The following is a 22,446-nucleotide window of genomic DNA, read 5'->3' as shown; positions in this document are numbered from 1 at the left end:
ACTAACGACGCCCGTGAACTTAATAGCCGGTGTCTCATAAAAAAATAATACCGCCCCAGGGAAACAAACATCTGTAGAAATTATAATCAATAACTTCTATTAATTGTCTACATTATCCAAAAAATAAATTATTGGCGTAGGCGCATGGGGGCGCAGGCATTACCGCTTTGTTTACAAATGGCAATGGCTGGAGCGGCTTGTTTGAACTGTGGAGGCACGCCTACTTCGCGCTCTTGAATCCCAATAACTTCGGATCACTGAGCACTTGATGTATGTAAAATTTATTTCACGTATTATCCCGGCTAAGCAGAAACAGTTCTTATAGGCCATACATTATGAGTACACGCCAACGTTACAGGAATGTGTCCCTCAGGTACGGGAGCGTGGTAGCGGTTTCAGTGCGCAGCGGCTTCCTTCTTAAATATTTTTATTTTTATTCCCTCGTTTATTCTAGGACGTACGAACCGTTCCTAAAAGAATACGATACGTTACTGCGCTACATACTTACTGAAGTTCAGCACCTTCAGGTAAGTGTGGCATACCAGTATGAAATGCAGCAATTAATGCAGCAATCAGTACAGCAATTTTTTGTTTCGTTCTGGGCATTCAGAAAGAAATAGTAGCGCTTAAGAAAGCATCTCTCATCCTCGTTGCAAGTAACCGCTGGTAAGCCTCTTTGTTTTTCTTTTTTCCAGTACCTGTTGGATTGTTGATAGATTTAATATTTTCTTTTGTCCTTTCTTTCTATAGCCTCCATCGAGATTTGAGGCGCCAAGTGGAGGTGAATTTATCATCCGATCCGTCGTGTAACAGTAAACTCATTAGGGACCTTCAGTCCCACCTGGACGCAGTTTCAGAAGTGAGTGAGTTCTGGATTCAGTTGAGAAAACCTTGGGTGCTTACGTTTTCTTTTGACATGCTTATCGAAGAAAATTTTTGTTAGGAAAAAAATGTCACATCCAAGATGCTCCAGACAGCACTGCAGGAGATTGACCATCTTGAAAATCAGCTGGAGGTAATATGGTTAATGCTATAAAAATTCTTCCCGAGTTAATTGTTAAACTGCCTTCCAGGAGAAAAAGGACTATGTTGATAAAGAAACGTTTCTCCAAAGCGTGAAAAAGGCAAGTGCGTAAAGAAAAGTTCACTGTGCTTGCAACTAATGCTCTAAACGATCCTTATATTCAAATGCCACTTTATTTTCATATTCTAGGTCAAAGTTGAGTATGAAAACAAGCATGCTGAAATTGACCATGAACTAGACAGAACAAGAAGTGAGCTCTTTGAGGCTCAGAAAAGCCTTCATGATGCGGAGCTACGCCTTGCACGCTACAGTGAACCTGTATATGTCATTCAAAGCAACCTTCAGGAGAAGGTAATTCAAAAGCTGCTGCTTACAGTGAAGACAGTCATTACCAGTGCCCCTCTGCCTTTACGTATTCAGTGAAATATTCTCGCACTACATGTAGTTTGTTTTCGGATGCACTCAGCCAGTAAAAGTAACAGATGATTGTGAGTTGCCTCCTTAAAAGGCAACTGCAGAGGTTTTAGAATTTGATAATTTTAAAGGGGTTGAACGTATCAAACTTTGAGGTAAAACATGCGATGTCTTTTCGAGCTAGCATTCGATAGCTTTCATGCTTCTCCACAGCACATAGCACAGAGTGGGGGTGCATGATGATGTCATGTACGGTGGCAGTACATTTTCAACGCTGAAGCACTTGCTTCTTAATTAAAATCCAAACTGCAAGCAAGAGTAAAATTCGCAAAAAGCATGCCATGCTGTGTGATCATTATTGATCTGTATGCTTTGAGTTGTTTATCTTTGGATATCTGTTTAATTTCATTCTTTATGTATACTGTCTTCCTCATGATGGCCTAGTAATGTGTTAGGATAGCACTATATTGTACAATAGTTCCATAATTATAAACTTAAAATGCAAAGATAAAAATATTGTTGCATAAGTTTTACTATGGAAATATTTTGTAATGCAAATTGTTGGAGAAAACAATTTTTAATTTCAGGAAAAAAAACTTGATGAGGCTCTGCAGTGCCTACAGCAAACTCAAGAGAAACTCATTGTGACACAAGAAGAGCGGACAGATGCCATTACGAGGTACATATTAACAGGACACTCATTAATTCATGAAATCTTAATACTTCAAACTCTCTTAATTTGAACTTTCATTTTATTTACAGCGACAACTTTATTCTGTCTGCATCATTCAAAATCCACATAATTTCAACAAATTTTAAGTTCCCCTCGAGTTGAATCACTGGGAGTCAACTTCATGCCATAAGCATATTTTTGTGGCCTCTGTTTTCATAAGCAAAATTCTGACTGCTTTTTGTTTTGATTTTAGGCTCGCAGCAGTTGAGGCTCAACTCAATAAATTTAATAAGGAACATGCTAACCAGCTCCAAGAGTTGAAGGCCTGCCAGAAGCGAAGGTTTGTATGCGTACTTCTGTGACAGATTGGTATCATTAACAATGACTGGGTGCCATAGCAGACCCTTTTATTAGGTTGTGCAAATAATGAAATTTTAGAATATAAATCGAATATGAATGTAAAGAAAAAAATACCTTCAAATATTGAATGTCTGTTCAGCATGAAAAAAAAATCAGAAAAAGGCAGATGATGTTGTCCTCATCTTTTTTCTGAAATAGGGTTTGGTTTCTGCAGTTAATTTTAAAGCTAGACTGACTCAGTACTATACAAAAAAAAAGACGACTTGCACAGAAATGTATACTGCTTGATTACAGACAGCATATAATGGTACGCAAATGCAATGTGGTCATGCAAAATATGAAACAAAATGAAATCCATGAAATGACACACGAGCAGTGACTAAAAATAATGTGCCCGATTAATTCGGATCTCAAGGAACTAGAAAGAATGCCTGAATTATCTCAAGGTTGAATCAAAAAGTGCTGCCCTCCTCCCCAAAAAAAGAAAAACTGAAAATGCAGTGAAGCCTATGAGGAGGTTCCATCGCACAAAAAGCAAACAGGTCACAACCAGCACGCTATTTTGTCTTACGGGACCAACAGTTGGTTGGTATTTGTCCATTTCCTATCTGTGTGTTCGTCCTTCTATAGCTCTGTAGAACTTTACTTTTTTTTAGGGTGAAAGCAATATTACTACATGTCACCCAAGGTTAATCTTGATGCGCTATGACTTTGAGGCCCCGGAGTGCAGGCAAGCCACGTGACTGGCCAAGCAGAGGTGCACCTGCGCGCTACGCTAGGAGACTCCGTCTCGGTAGCCGCCAGAGACACAGAGAAACGTAACCCGTTGTAAGACACCTAGACAACACCAGTCGCGGCGGAGGAGGTAGCGATAGCGATCGCTCTAACTCAGCCAGGTACCAAATATGTAGCAAGCGACTGCAAAGCCGCTATTAGAAATTACAACAAGGGACGCATCCACGAGATGACGGCTAAATATCTAGAAGACTTCATCCCAGTCGACAATATTCGAATCATCTGGACCCCAGCAAACTCGGGTCTGGTTGGAAATGAGGCCACCCACAGGCTCACCGGCTCCTCTTTTCCCCGGGGAGCCGTAGACACCTCAGACGAATTCAGCACTAAAGAGGAAACCAACACCTTTAATAGCATCACAGACAATCAGAAAAAGAGCAAAAGGATCTATCCTCCTCCGGATAGATTCCTTAGCTTGGCTGAGGCCTATGACTGGAGAACACTCCAGGCTAGAAACTTCGCGTCCCCGCTCTGGAGGAGCTGGCCAGGAAGTGACACGAGCGAGGATGAGGAATGTCTGCGAGTTCTGCGGGCATACCGCTACACTTGAACACATGGAGATGCCCCGGGGCATGGCAGATTTAATAATGCAGAGGAATGAGAGACCATACTGAAAAGCGCCAACCTTAGTATACAGTGCCACGCTACCCGCCTGGCAGCAGAAGCTGCGCGACTGTATCGTTGCTTGTCTTCCAGCTGTGGCGCTGCCCCTACCCGGACGCCTGCGTGCGGACCCGGAGGGGCATGGGTCTTCTTCACCTCGCCTCACCTGCGCGAGCTCACCAGCTCCGCCGCTGTGACACCACGTGATTAGTACAGGGCAGGCTGAGAGAGGCGCGCACTAGCTGGCTTCGCTGTTGTTATACCACTTGACTGGGAGAGGGTGTAACGTTGCTATGGTCAGCGGTTTCGCCTTCCTTCAGTTCCGTTCAGTTCCGCTCAGTATCCGGGCTACGCAGCAAGGTCTGCCAGGCATCTCTGCTATCTATTGTAGCGAGAGCTACACTGGGCTACCAGTTGAGCATTTCGCGGTGGCTGGGAGAGGCCAGTTGTGCGCATGCGCCGTTACCATGGCAACTGGAGAGGAGCAGCAGGTGCGGGGAGCGCTTCGCCGTCGCTACGGCTGCGCCCGCTCCACCGTATCCATCGTCGGAACGAAGCGCGGCGCACATTGCTCTATCTCCTGAACCACGCGTCGCATGCGCAGCATTGCATATAAAGGGCGGAGATGTAATGGGCAGCTGTATCACAACGTTTGACATGGATGCAGAGAAGGAGAGTCCAGCCGCTGCTAAACGGTGGTATAGACAAGAGAAGATTAACTCTTCCGATCCTGAGGTTGTCGCCTGGCACTTGGCTGCTCAACAAAGAGAGAATGAGTGTAAGAAAGCGAATTAAGAGAGCAGCGAAGACGCCCGAACAGAGCGAACAGCTTGCCAAACGGAGATGCAAGACTGCCAAGCATAATAGACGGTGCATAGCCGTCGAGATGGAGCCCAATGTCTCTCATTGCTAAACATACAGTGACTGCAAGCTCAGCCAGGGAAGTGTACCTCTCACTACGTATATCCTGGCATAGCCGAGCTAAGCCACTGCCAATCTTTTTATTCGCCCTGTCTGGGGATTGTGTGTACTCTCAAATAATATGGTCGAGGATCCCTCTTGCTTCACATTTCTTACATTTGTCATCCTCAATTTCCTGGATAATTTTTATGTCACACACGTGCAGATCCAAAGAGAGCAAACATTCTTCCAGTTTATCTGTTTGTTCACAACGCTTCTTGCATTGAGAGAAACTAACCGCACATCGAACGTATCTGGCCATTAACTTTCAGATAAAGATGTGGTGTTGCATTCTATCAACCTTCCAGAGTTTAGAACAGCATCCCATTCATAGTACAGTCCATCAATCTTCAACTTGTCATAAAACAAGGAAACTTTACTTCCAGCCTTTTTTTCAGGTTTTGCACTTTGCCAAAGATGCTTGCATTTGGGCAACAATTCTGCGCAGTAGTCATTATCGATTCTAATGTTTTCTCCCTTCAGTTTAGATACATTGCTCCAGACTGCTTATTCTTCATAAAAAAGACCCAGCTTATTCTTCATAAAAAGTGAACACTTGCTCAGTGGTGCAGTGGTTGCATTGATTGTGCCCAAGTTAACCATACAGATTTTGCTACCAATGCAGTCTTGTTTGAAAATAAGCTCGGTCTCAGTACAAATGAGCTTACACAGACTTATATCTTCCCCTTGCTTCTCCACAGCCAGGCACTGCAAGACCAGCTCAGCTCTACTCTGGAGCACGCTCAAGAGGGTGTCACTGTTGCAGAACAGGCACTTCTTGAAAAGCAAGAAGCGCAGCTAAAGTGTGAACTGCTTCAAAAAGAAATAATGGAGTTACGAACAGCACTTGAATCTGTGGTGGAGGAAGCTGGTCATCATACTGCTAGCGAGGTGAAGTGTTTACAGTTTGAGCCTCCTATGCAAGCTGACAGCAGGCAAACTGAATGGTGCCTGTACTGGATGAGCCATGTAGTGCGTCGCATTTGTTGGTTTGAACAGTATGGAAAGAGATATGGACAGAAAAAGATGATGAACAGGCATTATTGAAGGCATTATGCTTAGCAAGCAGTATGAATATGCCAGATTTCAATGCAGAATGCTTGGAAAGAGCTTAAGCAGCCACTCTGAGGAGTGGTGTTCACAAAAAGTTTAGGCTTTAGATGCAGGCAGTGGCACAGGTACATTTTTAAATGGCATTAAAAAGCAACTACTACCAGAAAATTGTCCAGTTCATTCAGTTTCTTTGCATATTTTGTCTGGACCACAGAAGTAGTCAGGCATGAAGATATATACAAGGTTTGCAATGGATATTATTTACAGGTTTAAAAGATGAGTGCTAGAAAGGGCTTTTGTTTTTTACCATGAAATGTTTTCCTGCAGTCATATTCTATAGAGGATGTTATGTGTAAAGATTGACTAAAGCGTATTTTGTTGATAACAGATTGACTGCTGCAATGTATTCCATACTTAAACACAGAGGCATGTTGCCAGTCCCATGAGGAAAAACAAAGCGCCAAAGGCAAAAATGGCAGTTTTCACAGGTGTTTCTGTCCTCTTTAATCTTCAGTTGTAATAGCAGCACATTCCATGCATACTCCTACCTTTTCTTGATAAGCCTTTGCTTTACCATTGACAGAAAACACATTTAAAAACTCTTGGACCGTTAATAATTCCCTAATACATGTTGCTAAAAATATATTGTTGAACTTACAGCTCCATTTTTTTCTTGAAAAATAAAGCAACGGTTCTCAGCTGACACAAGCAGCAAAGGGAACTCAGTCATCTGCAGTCTTCAGAATGGTTTGAACACCCAACTCCTATCATTTTAACCTTGCGTTGCTCAGTTTATTTACTCGCCAAATGCATGCACTTCCTGCAGGTTGAAAAGTTTCGTGAAATGGGCAACCAACATATAAGGGAGCTCATCAAGAAAATTGGGCAGCTGCAACAGGTACAGTTGCATATATATTACTTGTCAAAATCAAAAAGCATTGCAGCTGAAAATCTGAAATGAGCACTTGACGTTTCTGTTGTCAAGTCCTTGAACATGGAAAAAAAGAGCCTAGTGTTTATTTTGTGAGCGTGGCTGATAAGGCTAGTTGGTAATTCATGACAGTTAAAAGTGCAACACAGTGCAACTTTAAGACAGGGGCTCAAAGTTTGAATTCAATCAAGAATGGTGTAATCCATATGACTTTTCGTTCCTAAACCCTTCCAAACTTTGTCACTGAAAAAGAACGGGAAGGCCGGCCATTATTGAAAGTGTGATGTGGGTGTGCGAGCTAACTGGTCATTGGTAATGCCGGAGTGTGGAGACAAAGTCAAAAGAGGTGTGAAAGTTGCTTTGGGATGCATTGCAATATGCCCTAATGTGGACATTAACAGCTCATGCCAGTAAATTGCTTTTGCTTGGGCACTGCTGGGACAGGCTAAATTCGATAAATGCTCCCAGATGTAGCATCGAGAGAGTACTTCAGTAGTAACCAAAAATAAAGACTAGTAGACAAAGAGCACTTGGGTGCTACAGCCACGCCGGACATGATGCAAATTAGGAAAAGTCAACAGGCAGTGTGTCAAATGTCTACAGGCTCTGCAGCAACAGCAATCACTAGCAGCTCAGCTGTCCGAGGAAAACAGCAGGCTAGGAGACGAACTGAACAGGCTCCAGAGGATTCAAGCTGACCTGCGGGTGAATCGTGACCCCGCCTTCCAGGCGCTCAGCCAGACGTTGATGCAGGCTGAGAGGATGTGTCAGAAGCACAGACTTTCTGCTGAATCACTACGAGACGAGTTGGTGCAACAAGAAAAGCAGTAAGTGGGTCAAAATTATCCACAAAATGTTCAAAATGGGCCAATTGCTTTGAATCCTTAACACTGAACTTAGCACAGGTGGAAAGCATCAGGTTCAGCCTTTGCTGATCACTTCTTATGCCACTTGCTAAAAAGTGCACAGTATCGAAGATGCATGTCTCGTCTGCACGGTATCCTTTCTCAGTCCGAATTAGTTTTTCTTACTCCTGTGACCAAGCAAAATAATTTTTCCATTCAGAAGTGCATTCAAGATAAGGCAGGGAGAGCTGGAGAACCAAAGACTTCACGGGTTACTTCAGGAAGTGGAGAAGCGTGCCGACCAGCTGGAGTTGTTAAAGATTGCAAGCGAAGATCAAATGGCTGAGCTCCGCCAGAAAGTGCGCACGCTCGAAGGAGAGTGCACTGCTTTGAAAAGAAGACATCAAATTGAGGTGAGTCACTGAGCCAAGACTCGGTGAAGTGCGTAATGTGCTCTGTTCGCCTAGCAGGTGACCACTTTAACAGAGACACTAAGTCAAGAGAAGCTGCTGTACAATGCAAAGTTGCAGCAGGTAGAAGATGCTTTTGAGAAGAAACTTATGAATACACAAGCACTGTTACAAGCACAACAAGCCTTGACACAAAAGTAGGTGCTCCAGTTGTCTTTGCTCAATACTTGTTGCAATACTTAAACCTGTCCTCCCATACACAGGTGGAAGACGGAGGCATCCAAAATAGCTTCCGAATTTGAAACCGAGCTACTGGCTGCCCACAAAAAAATATGTACATTGAAAAAAACGAACGTTTATTTGCAAAAGAAAGCAGTGCGTGCTACAAAAGAAACAAATAAGGTACGTACACACAGAGTTCAGTATGTAGGGGTGGGAATACAGTAGAATCTCGATGATGCGAATCTCTCGGGATCGCAAAAAATATTTGTAATTATCATCAAAAACGAACAAAATCTATATGCAGAAGCACGGGAAATGCATTTACGCAGATGTGTTTATAACTGACGGGCTTTCTTAACAGGCGCACGCCGCTGCTTACAGCTCGCGGTACGTACTGCACGAATGGTGATAGCACGACGTCGGTGATGTACGGGCCACTGCCCACTACTCTCGGTGCATACCGCACGACTGGCAATTGCAGTGTTGGCAATGTGCAGGCAGTGCTCGTGCTCAAGGGAGTGGTTGCAGCTTGCATGTTTGCACCATCTATAGTGGCGCCCAAAGTTCTGCACATTATACACAATGCACTCTGGCCAGGGAACTTCACAAATTCATGTCAACAGTGATTGTATATTTCATCGAGATTCTACTGTATAAACAAAAGCCTTTGCAAAATATACAGGGCATTACATTGCTTCTGGACTGTGTAGCCTGGCCTGACAGAAGCCCGATTATTGCGGCTCACTAGCAAATCCGGCAGCCTGAAATGAGCTTAGTTGAAGCCGCGCTCTGCAGGGGCCTTCCTTGCTTTGTATGTGTACGTTCTACATAATCTAAAGTGCATTTTGCCAAATTTCTGCCGTTGTCCAAATGATCCATCACCAGAGCAGCAAGAGTTCTTATCCTCTTTGCTGTGACAACGATGTAATGGCAGCATTCTCATGTCCTTTTGCAGCAGGGTCTGGTAGTAAAATGTACTATACAATTCAGATAGAAAAGGGTATGTCAGCTAGCAAGTTTGATATATGTGCTATGATCAATCTTCAAAATAATCTGAATTGCACACAACATGAAAAGACACTAAATTATTAATCTTCCATTTACAAAGCATACCTTGAACATTTACTATAACTCTGAAAAAAATCTACCAGGTGAGAATGGCCATGTGCATTTTTGAATTTGTAGTGGGGAAAAAGCCAACTTGGAGCAACTTGCTCATGTTAGTAGCAGGAGTACAGTGCCTAGAAATAAAGCAATTATCTAAACAGTGCAACATAGAAATAAGAGCTCTTCAAGACTGAAATGCCTCTTTTCTAAATGTGTGAAAGTCAAGTACCTATTAGCACACAGAGTAAAATGAGAAACTCATAAACATAGATAGAAACTGCCAGAAAAATAAGAATGCAGAGCAAAACTTTCATTGCATTCGATATGTGCTGCAGGGCAAAGTAGTCAAGTAGGTGCCAGAATGAGTGTGTAGTCAACATTCACTAATCTTTCCCGACAGCTGGTTGCATTTGCCATGTGTCTCTCGATCATGCCTGAAGCATGACCCACTTTAAGAGATAAGCTGGTCATGGGCTGGGGAAAGCGAATTCTTGTGTATTTTCTTTCTGTTCCTCTAAACATGAAAATGGTCTAAAATGTTTCCTCTACAGTTTTATAACCTTGATATGGTGTCATTTTCTGCAGGCAGCACAAGAACACCCTGCGTTATCAGCATAGCAGGCAATGTGGTGCTGCTTCTAGCAAGGACAAGTGCTCAAGGCAGCTTCATTATTTTGGAAAACCATCATCAGCACTGATTTATTCAATCATTCTGTTGGGCAATGAACCAGTTCACAGCAGGCAGACAGCGGCATCTCCTTCAGTCTTCAAGGAAAAAGAAGTTCCCACTTTTCTTTTGTTCCGTATCCTATAAAGATGAAGAAATAAACAGCATTAGAACATGTATATTGAGGTCCTGTAAGTGAGGACCACACCCTTGGTTCGAGCACCTTTTTTTTTTTTTTTCAGCCTTAAAGCACTACACTGCACAGTAATCATGAAGAAGGTTATAGTAGCTGTACGATAACTCAATAACATTTCAATTGGACACTTGTCATTCACACCAAGTGCACATAGCTAATGTGATGATTCAGGAGAATGCTTTGCTTTACGTTCCAGCCTATGCTATGTGGAAAGGAATATTACTCAAGCACAGAACAATCATGTCCAGCCTAGTGCTCTGTTGTCTGGAAAAGGTGCTATGTACTATTGGGAGCAAAACTGGTGTATAACACTAGCGCTTTGGTTAGGCTTGATTGCTGCGCTGTTTTCTGGCAGCATGTTATTTCACTCATTTGCACCGAAACGTAGTGAAAATGCCAAAAGGCGTGAGACCAGCAGTGAACCACAAGTGTTACCGTATTTACACGATTGTAAGTCAACCTATTTTTTTAATTGAAAATGTGAAGTGAAGGGGGGGGGGGGGGGGGGGGGGGGGGGGTAGACACAATCGAAATGAAAAGATCGCACTATAAGAAAAGGCGAGACAAACGAGACATCAGGCATGCTGCAGCATGGTTGCATTGTTGCTGCCTGGCTTCGTCGCATCGCTCTTGGTGCTGGCCTTGAGAGCAGCTGCTATGTCAATGCGCAGAACTCAGAACTGGCATCCCCTACCTGCGCGCGCAGACGGCGGCTGATGGCGGCTATCGATAAACAGCAAACTGGCACCCTACACGTGGCTGCTGACTGTGGTTGCTGATAAGCAGCGGCAGCGGCCCGATAACGCCATTGCGTTCTAAGAAAAGCGCAAGCATACAACATGTCTTCTTTTTGCTTTCAAATGCGTGCTCAGCGCTCAAGGGAGCATTGATAGTCGATGGAAGGGCCGCTGTTCCGCACTATAAGTAAAGGTGAGACAAATGAGATATCGGGTATGCTGCAGCGTGGCTGCATTTTTGCTGCGCGGCTCCGTTGCAGTATTGCTCTTGGTGTTGGCTTTGAGCAGCTGTTATGTCAACGCGCAGAACTGGCATACCTTCCCCGCGCGCACAAGTGGCGGCTATCGATAAGCAGCAAACTGGCACCCCAAACGTGGCTGCTGACCGCGGTTGCTGATAAGCGGCGGTGGCTCGATAACGCAATCGCATTCTACGGGAAGCTCAACCGTCCAACAAGTTTTCTTTTTACTTTCAAATGCGCGCTTGGCGCTCTAGGGAGCGTTGATAGTTGATGGAAGGGCCGCTGTTCCAATCGAGGCGGCATCCCCACTCGGAACGGCAGCGGTGCCGAGTGTCTGTAGCCGACGGAAGAGCCGACGCCATTCACGCGTAGTTTCTCTTTAGCTCTGACGCATTTGACTACTGGCCGCGTTTCAAGATGGCTGCCATTTTCATGCCAAACAAACGAACAGCTGCGCGCCGGGTTGCAAGTTCAACGTTCGCAACGGGTGATACAGGTGTGGCAGCAGCTGCAGCGAGGAAAATTTTCAGCTGTTCCACGCGATGTCGTGATACGGCTGTTTGCGTAGTGCGGGATTTCGCTGGACGACGATGTTAGAATGACGTGCTGTGGGACCGCAGCAGCGATCACGATCAGCGCTAGTGAGGATGATGGCGCAAAAGTGGACGAGTAGTCCAGTACTAATACATTTTCGTTTTGGAATGTCCCCGCGGCTGGCGATAAACGGCGGCCGCTGGATAATGCTATCACGTTCAACTATTCAATGCCAAGCTTAAACAACTTAGGAAGTTTTTTTTATTTTTCGAAAATGTGATTTGGGCGGGGGGTCGACTTACAATGTAAATACGTTATATGCCACCTTTGTGACCTGACGGTACATGTGGTGCCAAGATACAACAGCACCAGTGGTTGTCTGTTTACTTAGTAGTATCAGGCACTAAAAATTCTATGTTCTATCTTGTATTAAATGTATCAGTGTCTAATTAGCCCAAAGACTCAACGTCTCATGGTCTTTACATGTCCTCATATAAGCAACCACCAAAAATCATTACATTTAGAGAAGTGAAGATACCAAACCTCTGCTCAGATAGCACTAGCATTGCCTAACCCTACCAAATATGGCCGGGATGTGTTGCTACTAATCACCAAAGTTGATCACCATGAGGGGGTGGATGCAAGAGGGGAGGGGGCCACCGCAAAATGCGAAATTTTCCAGAGGGAAAACTATGCTGAATCCCATTTTTTTTTACTCTGACAGTAAAACCAGTAGCAGCAGGCGAAAATGTAAATGCTGTCTTCGTGAAGCCTTTGCCCCCCAGAAGCACCGGTCACATGCCCATCCACCCACCACCACCGTTGAGCCATATTCACCCTCCAGAAAATTCCTCCTCATGTGTGAAGCCTTGGCTCAGAATAAAAGCATCAAAGTAGTCACTGAGGGTAAATTCAACTGCTGTTGCAACTTTCTCACACCAGATTTCATGATCGTCCTGTCAAATTTTTTTTTTTTCAACAAAAGAAGTTCAAGAAGTGCATGGTGCTAACAAAACCACCCGTGCATTACTACCGTATTTACGCGCATAATTTGTGCACTTTTTATTCAGAAATTAGGGCTCCAAGAAGGGGGTACGCAAATTACATGGGGATTTCGCGAGCACGACTTAAACACACCACAAAGGTCATAACGCGCAATATAGGTATAGTGTATGTTGCTGCGTCAGCACCGGACCCCCCCCCACCCCCCCTCGTGCATGCACGAAGCTGAATAAGACACTAAAAGAGCGTCATCGCTTGCGGCGAATTGTTCGGTAGTTCCGGATTTCCTAAGTTTGCTTTCGCAACTTCGTCCGGGAAAGCAACCGCGAATCAATAAATCAATTATCACACCAGACAATTCTTTAACAGTACCGCGCGAGCGTCGACCAAACTGCTTGTCGGCGCCTTATCACGGCGCGCAGCTGAGAAGCCAGCGAGAATAGCCACGTGCGCACGCGGTTATTCTCACTGGCTTCGCCGCTCCACGCCGTGATAAGGCGCTGACAAGCAGTTTGAAACTTGCCGTATAGTTGTGATATCCCATCGCAAGACACGACCGAACAACCAAACACAAGCCGCCAGAGCCACCAAGAAAAGCGTAGCCGGCAGTCGAGTCACATGCATCAGCCAAACAAACAGCGGTGTTGGCTGTTCTATCAGCTGCCGATCCTCCCCGGAAGCGCTGCTGGCCGTTCCGAGTGGCGATGCCACCGGTACCGCCGCGATTGTAACAGCGGCCCCTGACACCACCATGAATGCACAGTGCCCTAAAGATTTAAAAAGCCTTCCGAACAAACACGCGGAATAGCCGAATGCTACTGGGTAGAGCCATAGGGTAGAGCCCGCGTGCATGACGGTCTAGCGCAGCATGGTGCGTAAAATATGCGGGTAAAAATTTTTTTTTTTTTGTAAACCCGGGTGGATAAGTTAAGGGTGCGCAAATAATGCGCGTAAATACGGTAATTGTAGCGATTTATCGAACACATGCTATCGCAGAAAAGAGGAACTTAGTCATTATTTGGAGTGCATTAATCCCTTGTTAACCAAGCACTCTGCACACTGTTTTCTTTACCACTACAGCAAAACCTCGTTGATGCACTTCAAAAAAAAAAAAAAAAAGATGCGAAGAGAAACGTATTATTCACAAAAGCTTAGGAACCAAACCACCTAAATTTGAAAATATAACTGTTGGTTTGGACGAGGCTTATTGGCATTCATTGAAAATTTCATTTCATAAAAATGTCAATTAACAGTTGTTGCTACAAGGTCTGAAAGCTCAGTTTCTAGTGCTCGCAGAATTCAGTCTGCATCCGTGGTGTCTACAGCGTGTAAGGAATTTCACAACACATCCAGTCTGTCGATGGCAATGGCAAAAGTCGCCTAACTTGTTCCATCGTTTTCGGATGCTTCCCCACCTAGCTCCTATGTAATTCAGGGAAGCCACCAAGGCAGCTGACTGCCACAGCGTTTTTCCTTTTGTGCTGCGTTCCTCAGGCCTGGTGCGCTTGTATGTAAGTGCACTTTTTTTTTAAACAGCTGGTCACTGCACAGAAGCCAACATGGTGGTTGACTGCCACTAAATTCCAGCTTTCATGTCGCATGCCCCCACATTTGGATCACTTGTATGTTTGCACATATGCGGTTGGTCGCTAAATGTATTAACCAAATGAAAAATAGTGCCACACTATGGGACCTTTTTAATGTCTGTTATTTTGGATGTATGAACCGGGAAAGTATCAACAAGGCTTTAGATGTATTCAATTTGAGTTGAAATTTCATCTCTGAAATGCTCTTATTATTGAACATTTCTACATGGTCAACAGACAAACATCATAAAAGGCAATATTTTTGGACATGAGGTCTACTGATTGTTCTTGTTAGACATTAAAAGCTTCAACAGCAGGTCAAGATTCAAGTCTACAGGAGCAAAAGGCTCCCATGCGAGCGCTGCTTAATCCGCACAAGAATAGACAGTTTTAGCTGTGCGTACGCAAGTGCTTGCGTACGCAAAGAGCTACGGCGCTGCGTGCGTTACGCTGTCCGCTCCGAAGTATAGTTTTAGCTGACCGTGCCGTAGCGTCCCTCAGGCGCACGTGGCGCCATCAAGTGACAAGAAGTCAAACCACATCAACGCTCGGTTGAAGAAAATTTCATCCGTGATTACTGATAACTACTGTGAGTGCATTGGGAGCCTTTTCTGTTCCAAGAAGAAAAACTATGCAAACCGAAGAAAATGCAAGATCTGGCTAAAAGTTAGAAAACTGCTTCGCCAGGTGTCGTTGCTACGAGGAAAACACACTGAATATAGTTAGGCCTAGGGGCTTGAAGATCGCCAAATTATCTGAAAAATAGGGGCTAGTTATCGCTTATACCGCTACGTGTGGGCAAGATTAGGCGAAATAAAAGCGAACCGCTACCATATTAGCGAGCTATTGCGTCGGAGAATCCAGCGGCGACATGTATTTATTCCGAAGCGGGCGAGCTGGGCGCCGCCATCTTGTCAAAGTTAGCGTACGCAAGCCACGCAAGCGCCGCAACGCAAACTCCGCTGGCTAGCGTACGCAAGGCTACCGTACGCAAGACGCAAGGCTTGCGCTTGCGTTCTGCGCATGCGCACTACCGTCCCCACAAACTCCTCACGTACGCTAACTCTTTGCGTACGCACAGCTAAAACTGTCTAATATTACAATGCTTAAGGGATCACCTTGACAGAGTTGAGCTTGTTTATCCTTGGCCTGAAGTTGTTGGGGTCCCTCCGGAACGTGATGTTCAGCAGTTCCAAGAACTTGTTCATGCCTGCCAGTAGTGTCTGTGGCCTACAAAGCACACAGGCATCGGTTCATACATAGCGTAGAAATGAGTTTGTTTCACTGATGCACTGACCACAGTCAAGCTGACAGGGCAAATGAAAAAGCCACAAAATTCTGAACGTTCAGCCTTGAGAAACTCACAAATGACCCTTTCACTTGCACTAGCTTTATATTTACACTGACAAAAGTGGCGTCACTCAGCTGAAAAGATTCCACCCTCAAGAGAAAATGTGGAATTCCAATAGCGACTGAGTGACTGCCAAAAAAGTATACCATCATGAGCATGATTCATTTTGTCAGCAATGATATATTTTTAAAGCTGCCCATAATTCTCCCTTGCTCGCCCATCTATGGATACTAGAACAGTGAAAAAAGGAGCAATATGAAATACAGATGCAATGCTTGGCGCAACCTGCACGAGCACAGCACATCACTGTACTCACGCATTGGCCAGGGTCTTGACGGAGGGCTGTCCCTCAAAGACAATGACCCGGTCCGCCAGGTAGGTGGCCATGATGAAGTCGTGCTCAACCACAAAGCCAGTCTTCTTGGCATGCAGGATGAAGCGCTTGATGACTTTGGCTGCCACCAAACGCTGCTCAGAGTCCAGGTAGGCTGATGGCTCGTCTATCAGGTACACGTCGGCTGGTTTGCCAAGGCACAACGCCAGGGCCACACGCTGAAGCTCTCCTCCGGACAGGTTCTGCACCTGTGGTGGGCAGTGGAGTGACATGCAGGGATAAGCCCTCCACTCTGCAGGACACATGTTAAGGAACATGTGCACATGAAGGAAGCCTAAGAACTTGCTTTTCCAATGCAAGTCGGCTTCTTAACGAATAGTGCTTTACAGCAAATGCCAGCTTGCTGGCAGCTAAAGTCTGACATTACACCAGTGCTTTAAAGGAAGACAAGAGAGAATGCTCTTCTTGAAAAGCAGGCACTTCTGCTAATTCATTTATTTAGAACCACTGACAAGCTTGTCAGATAAGGGAGAGGATTAAAGGAAAGGCAGAAGGAGAAAGAAAAGGGGTAGAAAACATTAAAACAAAAAGCATAACAGGAAATACACGCTCAGCACACACAATAGCAGCACACTCCCACACATCCAAAGAAATAGAAAAGGCAATTTTTAGTAGTATACAAATGCATGTCATGTGATGCCACCTGCCATTGAGTATCTCGAGGTGTTAGTGTATGGGTTGTGCTAAAACGCATGCAGTGTGCATTTTGTGTGACTGTGCAGTGCCGGACATACCAAGCTTGAGCCAAGCATGCAGCTCTCGCTCACCATCTCATTCCAATCAAAGCCCAAGTGGCTATTTCCACAAGCCTTTAATGGTGCTGGCTAACAGTCGCAGTGCAGACTCCTCATACTAGAAACATAAGCTTGAAAGGAAAAAAGCAAACTGAGTAGCTGGCTGATAATACAAACTAAGCTTATTGTACTATAAGGCCGCACAAGTTTGTAAAACTGCAACATTGCCAGTGCACCTGTCATAAATTAACATGCTGTATGAAATGATGCGAAATCACACACGAGTCCTGAAAAAGATGACGCTGCAGTACTTACTTCCTGATCAATAATAGCGTCGATCTGCAGGGGTTTCATGACATCCGCAATGAACTGCGGGTGAACATAGGCATCCCTTATTTTTTCATGAAGCAGCAGTCGCACAGTTCCCTGAGATTTTGGCGAAATTTTCTGCGGCTTGTAGCTGATGTTCAAAGATGGCACATCACCTACACAAAAATGCAATTTCAGCTGCGCACGCTACAAAGACATGCGTGACATCACTTGTGGCTCTCGAAGCAGCAACCGGAAGAGGTATACTGTACGGGCGTTATACTTTGGTGGCATGGTGCAACAAAAGAAAGAAAAGTGTCATCTGGAATAAACCTTCTTCGCATAAGACTTCAAAAGCACCAAGCCTCCTCATCCACCATCTTCACAAGATGAAGTCGCTCCTTCCGTTCATTCACAACCGAAAGAGCCGAGTGGACCTTGTTGCCAACTCACTAAGAGTCCAGTGCATGCATTCTACAGAGTCACTAAAGGTGAGTGTCACTCATTTGCCCTTGTGATAAGGGCATTACAGTCTATCCCGAATACATCAAGTAATTGTATATATCGATCAGAGAAACATCCCTTTGAAAATCCCACACAGAAGTAGTAGTATAGCACCACTGTTTTTATTTATCAAACTACCATTCGGCAGAACGTTAGGTATATCAAGTGGCACTTCTCCTAGCAGCGCCCCCGCAAAAGTTGTGACGCCAGCGCAGCCTTCGGCACCTGCTGGTAGTTCTAGCCATGTGAAGACGTAATACAGCTTGACGGGGGTAACTTGAGGTGTGGTTGTGAACAGCCTTCAGGCTGGTGTACCTATTTTCAGTGCGACACCACTGTTACACGGTGAAGTCAACCTAACTGCCCAAAGGCAGCTCTCGCGTGGCTTGTTGGCGTGGCGGAAATCAACTTATCTTATTTTAATTTTAATGAGATTATTGTGTTTTCAGAGTACTGGTAACATGACTAGACCTCCCATGATAGGTTACAAAGCATTGTCTGCTGTGGTTTCAATGCAAAGTCAGCTAGGCACAGCGGCACCCAGCTAGCTCTGTGCTGCCAGTACACATGCAGGCGGCATGCCACTAGCATGTACACACCATATTTATGCTTCTAGGTTGCGTATAAGCATACCCTACAGTCACATTTTAAATTTGGGCATTGATATATTAAGCTATTTTGCGATCCCCTTTGAGTTAGATATATCAGGGATCGACTGTATATCCCTGTCATACAGGCAAGGTAAAGCGAATGTCACTTCGCACTAGTGTCATTTACAGATTGTCACTTTTAGTGATACTTGCTGCAGAACACGCGTGCTTTGAGGTGAACCCCCATTTCACACGGTCAACATGCTTTATTAGCCTTATAGCCATGAAGCTTTGGCAGTTACAATAAACAGCGAAAAAAATTGTAAATTGTGGATTTTCCTTTCCTCAACAACCAATATTTTTTTTAAGTCCCAAAGCAACACGAGCTATGAGAGACGCCACAGTGGAGAGGCTCCGGGTAAGTTTAGACGACCTGGGGTTCTCGTGCACTGACATTGGACAGCACACAGCGCCCGTGGGCTGAAATGAGGATACCATTTTGTTGCTAAACATATTAATTTGCCTTTAAAAACCAGTTTACAAGTTCAAAACAGGCAATCTAAGCATAACCAATACTCCCGCATTTTGTTGGCCAGCTGCTATATGTGCTTCATGCTTGTTATAACCATTTGTCATAAAAATTAAAAAACACATATTTACCAAAAAAGCCTTTAGTTCAGAAAAAACGATTCCAACTGAAAAATCGCCAGTGCTGTTAAATATTTCGAGTGCATATTTATTCAACAACCATCACTGCTACCTACCTGAAATGACTCTTTCCTTCGCTGAAAGTCACATTAAACTTGCCTCTCAATGATATTCACATACAATGCACAAATTACGCTGCTACCTATACCATTTGGGCAACACCTTCAGAAAAAATAAGTGTGCTCACCTCCTTCATCGGGTTTCAGTCGGCCAGCCATCATACGAATAAAAGTTGTCTTTCCCGTGCCATTCTCACCCAGCATTACAACGATTTCAGAATCGGTGAATGTCCCAGCATCTACACTCATCTCGAAGTCACCTTCAAAGCAAGGCATGAAAACGTTTGGGTTTAGTCACTATTATTGCTGAAAAATAAAAAAAGGCAAGGACACAGCTAACAAAGAAAGACCACAAAAATGGATGCTCACCTAGGCACTTCTTCATATTGGGATACTCATAGCGACACATCCGCTTAATTTCCTCCTCAGTGGCTGTCTCAGCTACTTTGAACACCAGCGAGGTGTCCCTAAACCTCAGATTCTCAGTTGGCACAAAACCATCCAGGAAGATGTTGATGCCTGAGCAGAGCAGAGCAAGGAAAGAGTGAAGGTGAAGAGCGATGCGAAATTATTTGCCGAATATCATGCAGCAGAGCCTGCACACATGCATGAAGGCAGCAATTTTTTGTACTCTACCTTCTCTCACTGAAAAGGGCATGGTGACCACACCGTAGCAGCCAGGCACTCCATAAAGACAGCAAATGAAGTCAGACAGATAGTCAAGCACCGACAGGTCATGCTCCACAACAATGATGTACCTGGAAAATGAACACGGGCCTTTTTCTTGCAGTCTTATGCAACAAGAAAACATTCTGAAACTGAACTGCTGCTTCCATTCATACACTACATATAGCACCCTTCTTGAACACAGCAAGACCATGCTGTAGGGCCAGCCCCTCAGCCCAAAAATAATGCACATAATGCAAACGCATTGAGGAAGAAAGATGAATAGCCGAGATTCATATCCCTCAAACATACTTTTCAGGATGGATCAGGGAGCGGATTGCTTGAGCAGCCTTGAGCCTTTGCTTCACATCCAAGTAACTTGAGGGCTCGTCAAACATGAAGCTGAAAGATGTAGAGAAGTATCGATGAATAAAGCTGTTGCTAACACCAAATTTTATAAAAGTGAGGCTGCCATATGCTAGAAAACATGCTCACATGTCAGCCTTCTGTATGCACACCATGGCACAGGCAAAGCGCTGAAGTTCCCCTCCAGACAGTGCATCCACGTTTCTGTCCCTCACATTGTTGAGGTCTGTGTAGAACATACAGCTGACATAAAGTGACCTACTTAGTTTGGACAACATCAGTCGTGGTCTCGCGCTGAGTGCAGCCACTACGAAGAAATAAAGCCATATACCAACCAAGTACTCTGCAAACTTCATCTTGATTCTTCATCTCATCTTTTTTGTCCATCAGCTGTTGCACAGAGCCCTGTGACAGAGTACAAATACATCATCAATTTCTAGTTAAGAACTAAAGTTAACTAAAGTCGGTAAACACAGCAAAGAGACACAACTGCAAGGACACAACTAGGTGTAATAGTGGGCAAAAAGTTTTTCTTGTTGCCTAAGGATCCAGGAGGTCAAAGAAGGAACTAGCTACCTTGACAGCTTTGGGTATCTGGTCAACATACTGAGGCTTGATGATTGCCTTGAGATCATCTTCCAAAATCTTGGTGAAGTAATTCTGAAGTTCTGAACCACGAAAGTTCTGAAGGATCTCTGTCCAGTCTGGGGGATCCTGTTTACATTGGGTAACAGTTCATGGTTAAAACTGGTTCTCGTAAAATTACTCAACGAGGAGATACAGCTGCTTTTACTCACTGAATAACGTCCCAAGTTGGGTTTCAGTTTGCCAGCCAGAATCTTTAGTGCCGTTGATTTTCCAATTCCATTAGTTCCTACCAAACCCAACACTTCACCGGGCCTTGGAGTAGGCAATCTGTTAAATTGGAATTCACATTAGCATCACATTCAGCACAATCACATTATTTATAATTCTCACCTGTGCAACTTGAATGAGTTCTGGCTGTACCTGTGCGTTGTGTCCTTCTCTAGGTTGCTAGGCAAGTTAATAATCGAAATGGCTTCGAAAGGACATTTCTGAAACAAAAATTGCCACAATGAGAGCGCGTCAAAACAACTCATCGGCTTGCAGCTCGACAAGAAAATTGCATGACATTCATACGAACGCTGCTAGTGGCAAAATGTCCCAGCTTTCAGAATGAAATCCACGAATGTAAGCTAAATGTAACGCACCTTCACGCAGATACCACAACCGATGCACAAGTTCTCCGAGATTGCAGCGATCTTGTCATTGGGCGTTACTTCTATGCAAAGTTTTCCTGGAACAAGTGGGGACGGTTAAGAAAGGAACCTGTGAAGAACTGCGTCACACTTCGCCGTACCCAGTCTTACAACGGGACAAGACTTCTTGCACTCCTGTTTACATCTCTTGGGCTTGCATTTGTCTGTGTTGACGATTGCGATCCGTGTTAATTTATCTTGTGAACTCATGTTCGCCGCCTGTCAGTCCTCGCTGAAAAAATGATAACGAGCTCGTGAATTTCTGCCGCAGGCGTGACCTCTTTTCTTCAAACCATATGTTCACTGCTACCGTTAGCGACAAGTCAGACAACGAAGACATAAAAGGGTGGTCTGACGGCTGTAACAGCATCCGCGAAGGAATTATTCACACTATTTTACTTTTTACGTAACGGGAAATACGAACAACATACTGTCCTTGCACTCTGCAAAACCACACCGGCATTCGCAATGAGAGTAATCCTGAAAGCAGATACAAACACGGTTTCGAGAGCAAATGTAAAATATCACTCCGCTCCAAAACGACGTTATTCGGGATATAGTACGTTTCTTTTTGCGCGTGTTCACTTTGCGGGAATGCCGGCTATGAAAACTTGCGGGCGCAGAAGCATGGTCAAGTGCTGCTTGCGGTCCAAAGGTTGAAAGAAGTTATACACTACAATCTGTCGAATTTATTACAGAACATAACTATCTCTGCTAAAATATAACATGTTCTTTTTAACACATTCACATCTTAAAACAATGTAATTTGACAGTTACCTGATCGCAGCGAGGATCCACGTGAACAAGATGGCGTAAAAAGGACGCCTAGATGTACTCCTCTCAGGCACAAACGTCACTGGTGTGGCTAGTACTGCCACCTAGCCGCGATGATGTGCGCGTTTTCTTTTGGCCTCCGCTGCCTCCGCTGCAGTACATACCTAATTCTGGTACAGCTGCCGGTTTCGGAGGCATTTGAACTTAGCCTTTTTTTTTTTTACTACGATTTCTTCGTTGGCGCGCTGCTTCTGTACAGTTCGCAAGACCAACGCCGAACGCAAAATCGGTCGCTTTCGTGCAGTCGGCAAGACCGACACCAAATGCAGTCTGCAGTTACATTTTTGCAG

General features: G+C 44.5%; 2 protein-coding genes across 5 annotated transcripts; one reads left to right on the top strand and one right to left on the bottom strand.

The window, feature by feature from the left end:
• The first annotated feature begins 169 nt into the window (after positions 1 to 169).
• Positions 170 to 10,119, top strand: LOC144128823 (sodium channel and clathrin linker 1-like). 3 transcript variants are annotated; one of them, XM_077662560.1, is made up of 16 exons: positions 170 to 373; positions 455 to 527; positions 611 to 666; positions 751 to 859; positions 944 to 1,015; positions 1,074 to 1,124; positions 1,214 to 1,375; positions 2,026 to 2,117; positions 2,365 to 2,451; positions 5,531 to 5,720; positions 6,709 to 6,780; positions 7,417 to 7,640; positions 7,879 to 8,071; positions 8,129 to 8,265; positions 8,332 to 8,470; positions 9,983 to 10,119. In XM_077662560.1, the coding sequence occupies exons 1-16, from the start codon at positions 336 to 338 to the stop codon at positions 10,013 to 10,015; spliced, it is 1,728 nt and encodes a 575-aa protein (XP_077518686.1). In that variant the 5' UTR covers positions 170 to 335; the 3' UTR covers positions 10,016 to 10,119. The 3 variants fall into 3 exon arrangements, with proteins under 3 accessions (XP_077518686.1, XP_077518685.1, XP_077518687.1); XM_077662559.1 differs by having other exon boundaries at positions 174 to 373; positions 8,126 to 8,265; XM_077662561.1 differs by lacking the exons at positions 170 to 373; positions 455 to 527; positions 611 to 666 and having other exon boundaries at positions 750 to 859; positions 930 to 1,015; positions 8,126 to 8,265.
• Positions 10,067 to 22,174, bottom strand: pix (ATP-binding cassette sub-family E member 1 pix). 2 transcript variants are annotated; one of them, XM_077662557.1, is made up of 16 exons: positions 22,100 to 22,174; positions 21,424 to 21,554; positions 21,275 to 21,360; positions 21,021 to 21,118; positions 20,840 to 20,957; positions 20,619 to 20,756; positions 20,378 to 20,447; positions 20,172 to 20,268; positions 19,989 to 20,078; positions 19,647 to 19,768; positions 19,380 to 19,529; positions 19,139 to 19,270; positions 17,156 to 17,325; positions 16,029 to 16,294; positions 15,480 to 15,591; positions 10,067 to 10,205 (listed from the first exon to the last, which is right to left on the bottom strand). In XM_077662557.1, exons 2-16 carry the CDS (start codon positions 21,530 to 21,532, stop codon positions 10,158 to 10,160), a joined length of 1,806 nt encoding a protein of 601 aa, XP_077518683.1. In that variant the 5' UTR covers positions 21,533 to 21,554; positions 22,100 to 22,174; the 3' UTR covers positions 10,067 to 10,157. The 2 variants fall into 2 exon arrangements, with proteins under 2 accessions (XP_077518683.1, XP_077518684.1); XM_077662558.1 differs by lacking the exon at positions 22,100 to 22,174 and adding an exon at positions 21,754 to 21,965.
• Positions 22,175 to 22,446: the final 272 nt, after the last annotated feature.

This window comes from Amblyomma americanum, chromosome 4 (assembly GCF_052857255.1).
Source record: "Amblyomma americanum isolate KBUSLIRL-KWMA chromosome 4, ASM5285725v1, whole genome shotgun sequence".
In the NCBI taxonomy this organism is placed as follows: domain Eukaryota; kingdom Metazoa; phylum Arthropoda; class Arachnida; order Ixodida; family Ixodidae; genus Amblyomma; species Amblyomma americanum.
This window is presented reverse-complemented; position numbering and strand designations above follow the sequence as displayed.

Excerpts from the sequence above, each read along its gene's own strand:
- LOC144128823 (XM_077662559.1), top strand. The coding sequence starts at position 336 with ATGAGTACACGCCAACGTTACAGGAATGTGTCCCTCAG. Across the intron at positions 667-750 it reads CTCGTTGCAAGTAACCGCTG|CCTCCATCGAGATTTGAGGC; the intron begins GTAAGCCTCTTT and ends TTCTTTCTATAG. Across the intron at positions 8,072-8,125 it reads AAAGAAGACATCAAATTGAG|CAGGTGACCACTTTAACAGA; the intron begins GTGAGTCACTGA and ends CTGTTCGCCTAG.
- pix (XM_077662557.1), bottom strand. The coding sequence starts at position 21,532 with ATGAGTTCACAAGATAAATTAACACGGATCGCAATCGTCAACACAGAC. Across the intron at positions 20,079-20,171 it reads TGCATACAGAAGGCTGACAT|CTTCATGTTTGACGAGCCCT; the intron begins GTGAGCATGTTT and ends TACATCTTTCAG. Across the intron at positions 16,295-17,155 it reads ACGCTATTATTGATCAGGAA|GTGCAGAACCTGTCCGGAGG; the intron begins GTAAGTACTGCA and ends TGCCCACCACAG.